This window comes from Phoenix dactylifera, chromosome 13 (genome assembly GCF_009389715.1).
Source record: "Phoenix dactylifera cultivar Barhee BC4 chromosome 13, palm_55x_up_171113_PBpolish2nd_filt_p, whole genome shotgun sequence".
NCBI lineage: Eukaryota > Viridiplantae > Streptophyta > Magnoliopsida > Arecales > Arecaceae > Phoenix > Phoenix dactylifera.
Window position 1 is genome coordinate 6,779,792 of NC_052404.1, and position 4,346 is coordinate 6,784,137.

At 44.3% G+C, this 4,346-nt stretch overlaps 1 protein-coding gene across 1 annotated transcript; it reads left to right on the forward strand.

The window, feature by feature from the left end:
* Positions 1–378: 378 nt before the first annotated feature.
* LOC103707263 (nuclear pore complex protein Nup214-like) lies at positions 379–2,355 on the forward strand. The gene is made up of 2 exons (XM_008791683.4): positions 379–1,788; positions 1,875–2,355. The coding sequence occupies exons 1-2, from the start codon at positions 496–498 to the stop codon at positions 2,046–2,048; spliced, it is 1,467 nt and encodes a 488-aa protein (XP_008789905.1). The 5' UTR covers positions 379–495; the 3' UTR covers positions 2,049–2,355.
* Positions 2,356–4,346: the final 1,991 nt, after the last annotated feature.

The following is a 4,346-nucleotide window of genomic DNA, read 5'->3' on the forward strand; positions in this document are numbered from 1 at the left end:
GGATGTCAAAAATATTACTTATTTTTCAGCTAAAATAAAATCTAAATCCAAGGAAAAATCTATATCCAAGTATTACCAAAAATCAAACGGTACAAGTCAAGTGATAACAGCCTTACACTGGTTGTCGGTAAGAGGTTGAAGTCTTGCAAAAGAAACAGTGTCCCAAACCCCCCATCCACCCATTCCGAAATACGAGTCCAACTTTCCTTGCCGCGCCCACTCCTAAACTTAAAATTAACAAACCCAATATTAGAGATAACCACATTTCATCCATCCAAATTAAGCTCTTAAAATCCTAAATGGCACACAAATTATCAATCAATTAATTACTTACTTAATTAATCAAACCCCTTACCAAATAATTCGCTTCCCTGGTCTCGATTATTAGGCCCCCACCGCCCCTTCTTTCCCTCTTCCTTTCCTTCCTCTCTCGCCCGCTCGCTGCGTCCTCCGTCCCCGACCGCATACCGGCGGTTTCCAGATCCCATCGCCGCCATGAACTCCTTCACCGGAAACAGCTCCCAGCGCGGCCCTTCCTCCTCCGCCGCCTTCGGCGCCTCCTTCGATTCCTACAGCTTCGACTTCGGCGTCGCCGCCGGCCGGAGCTCCACCTCCCGCCCCCTCCGCGACCAGAAGCCCAACCCGTCCCCCGCCCCATACGCCGCCGCGCCCCTGCCGACCGCCCCCTTCACCCACCAGCCGGCCCGGCCCTCGTGGACCCACCAGCCCGCCTCCGCCGTCCCCAGATCCGGCATCGCCGACCCACCGTCCTCCATGGTCGGCGACATCTCCGGCAAGAGCTGGACCTCCGCCGCCCCCACCACCTCCCGCCTCGGCATCCCGGAAAACAACCCCAATCTCTTTAGCGATCTCGTTGGATCCGCCCTCGGCCAGGGCCGCTCCGCCGCTGGCAACGTGCCCCTCAAGGCTGCCGCCCCCAGTAACGCCTTCTCCACGGAAAATTTATCCAATTCGCTCCCCAAATCCACCGTTACCACCGCCCGAGCATCCACCACCTCTCATAATACCCCGACGAGGCCCTCCAACTGGGGGTCGGCGGATAATCTTGGAATTTTCTCATCTTTGAATCAGTCCGGCAGTAAGATCGGGAATCCCTTGGGCGGCGGGCAGCCGATGAATTCATCAGCTGGGGAACCGCCGATGAATGCTAAAAGGGATCCCTTTGGATCGTTGATGGACTTCGGATCGAAAAATTCTTCAAACCAACCGATGTCGTCGGCCAAATCCTCCTATCTGAGCAGCAGCAGTGGTGACGACTACTCTTTTGGGACATTCCAGAATGCCAGTTCGACAAAAATGGATGATTTTGGAGTGCCGGCTGAGAACTTTTCGGCTCCCCCGCTATCACAACAGCCTGCTCCGGCCAAGGGTGGGGCGGATCCGATGGATATGTTCTTCTCCTCATCAGCCTCATCTGCCTCAGCTGCTGGAGCTGCTTCGGAGGTACCGGGAAGGCAGCCGTTCTCGGAGGCGAATGATTGGGACTTGGGTGCAGAGTTTGGGGGGCATGATGATGGCGGGACGACAACCGAGCTTGAAGGGCTCCCGCCACCTCCTGCCGGGGTCACACCTTCAGCAGCCAAAACTAAAGGATTGGAAAATTACAAGCAGGGGCAGTTCGCCGATGCTATCAAGTGGCTTTCTTGGGCAGCTGTGCTTATAGAAAAATCCGGGGAAAATGATGCCGCCACTGAGGTCTTGTCCTGCAGGGCTTCTTGTTATAAGGAAGTTGGCGAGTATAAGAAGGCCATTGCCGACTGTTCAAAGGTATCAGGATGCTAAGAAGTATGAGCCTCTTCTTCCCTTTTCTGGCTTTGGTTTAATGAAATGCAAATGGTCATTGGTCTTTGCAGGTATTGGAACATGATAGCACGAATGTCTCGGTGCTACTGCAACGTGCGCTTTTGTATGAGAGCAGTGAAAAGTACAGACTTGGGGCTGAAGATTTGCAGATGGTTCTGAAGATTGATCCTGGTAATCGACTTGCAAGGAGTACCATTCACCGCTTGAGTAAATTGGCTGATTAGAGATCCTTTTGGCATTCTTGCCCTGCCTTTTTTTTTAGGCATAAATATCAAGATGGGTGTTTCCTTTTTCTATTGGTTGTTATTATTATTTTGGGGGGTGGATAATTACAACTCTTGGTGTCTTAAAATATGGGTTCATGCACTAAATTTATCTTGAAGTTAATAATGCTTTTACTTGTATGTGTATGCTGCAGTATCAAACTTTTTAACTTTCATTGTTTAGAAGTCATGCATGCGGCTTCAAATCACTATTGTTGTGCACGTTGGCTAATACTGCCTTGATATTCATTCTGACATGCCTTGGAAATGTTGGAGTGGTTTTCTTTGTTCCCTGGTTATGGTATCACCCAGTTCAATGTTGTTTGTACTTCTTGGGCAGATTTTTCCTTTTGTCATGGCAGTGCATATTATGGGCCTCTAGCCGAAGAGGCCACCCAACCCCGCCCCCTCTCATCTTCTCCCGTTTTTACCTGAATATGAATTTTCTGGCATTCTTTAGATTTGAGTGGTGATATTTGATATATAAATCTCGTTTGCGATAGATATCAGACTTTTTTTATAGGCCTAAACGACCCACATTGTCAATCCAACATGGATTGAAAACAATATTAAGAATCCCAAAGTACGTCGAAACAACAAAAGATGTGAAAAAGCTTAGGCATGGGTTATGTTAGGCCCATCACTTAGGAGCTAATAACTGAAAATATAGAGTTATGTAATATAGTTAATGGGCCACATGTTTATTTTTGCAGTGTTAAAACCCATCTTATTGGTCAAATTTCATGTGTAGTTAATGGCACAAGTTTGGGGTAAGATGGGCTACAAGATACAAATATCAAGATTTGAGCTACAGACCTAGCTCGGGCATATGATTGAGGCCTTGATATGGGATTAAGAGAGAGAAAGAACTAAGAGAGTTGCATAAGACACTTGGACATGGGATTAACTAATTAAGAGGTGGAGATTAGGAGTTGGGTTGCAAAACCTTGGACGTGCAATCAAGAGAGGGAGAAGAGTAGACATTTTGATGGAGTCTTGGACATGGAACTGAGAAAAAGCAAGGTGGTAACAGAGTTTTTTTTTCTATTTTTTTTGTCTAAAAGCATGTGAAACTGTGTGAGAGAATTAGAAATGGTAAGAGAGTCTAGAACGATTAAGAAAGAAGAAGAGGATACCAAGATGCAATTTATAGTTGGGCCCATATCCAGAGCCCTTTTGTTCTATATGCCTGAAATATTAAAATGTGTATGGAATGTGGAATACATCGGCATAAAAATACCACATTCTGGTATGGAAACATGTTTTCAGTGGTATCTTTGAAGTTCTCTGTTTCCCTTTTCAAGAAAATTAATTAATGTTTCTAGGTGCCATTTTGGGGTCTCTTTCTACTGCTAATTTATATTTTCCATCTTTTCAAATATCTTGCCTTTGTTTCCATTATGACAACCATAATATGGGTGTTTGAACATTTGGTAAAAGTAGTGAAGAAATTTTTGAAATGACTTCTTTGCAGAGAACATTTGAGCAGTAGAGCACTTACTGATGGTCTACTAATTTCACTAGTGTTTTCTTCGTTATGTTCTAGTGTTATTAGTTATGGTTTCTGTTTTTAGGTGTAGAAAAAGTTGATCTTTAGTCTTCTTCCCTGGAGCATGAATGCCAACTTATGTTATGTGCCTTTTTCTTTTTCTTTTCTTTTTGGGATTTCATACCTGAAGGTGGGTTCTCCATTGATTTTATTTGACCTCCTAGTCAACTTTTTCTTCACTATGCATTTATGCTTCAATTTTTTTTTACACTGTGGTTAGCTGTATAAAAAAATTGTCTTTTTGGATTTGAGCATATATGTCAGTCTGCCAGTACCGCGTAAGGTTCTGGTTTGGATACTCGAGAGGTGGGATATCTTTTTTCACATTAGTTACACACCTTGTCCGTCTTTGGGTTCATAGGAAGTTCTTACTTATTATTAGACAGTCCAAAATTAAAATTGATAATTTTAATTTTGTCCATTCAAAGGGAGAATGAGAAAATTGCAACAATGGAAGTGAGACAAGTAAGATTCAGGATGTGATATATTCTCCTGAGATGAGGATCCAAAGAGCTAAAGGGTGCCCTCAGTTTGTAGCTGCATCCCAGATTTAGGAAGATACTGCAGTGCAACTATTTATCTGTGTGGTAAGATCACAATATTTCAGTTTTTGGGATTTTGACGGTTTTTGTCTTAAATCATTCAAAAATGTATTTTTAATCTGTGAAAAAAATTGATGTGTTGAGTAAGACTCCCGGGTCATGAATGGA

Bases quoted from the DNA above. Each gene is read 5' to 3' on its own strand.
- LOC103707263 (XM_008791683.4), top strand. From the start codon at position 496: ATGAACTCCTTCACCGGAAACAGCTCCCAGCGCGGCCCTTCCTCCTCC. The intron at 1,789-1,874 runs GTATCAGGATGC...TGGTCTTTGCAG, and splicing joins CCATTGCCGACTGTTCAAAG to GTATTGGAACATGATAGCAC.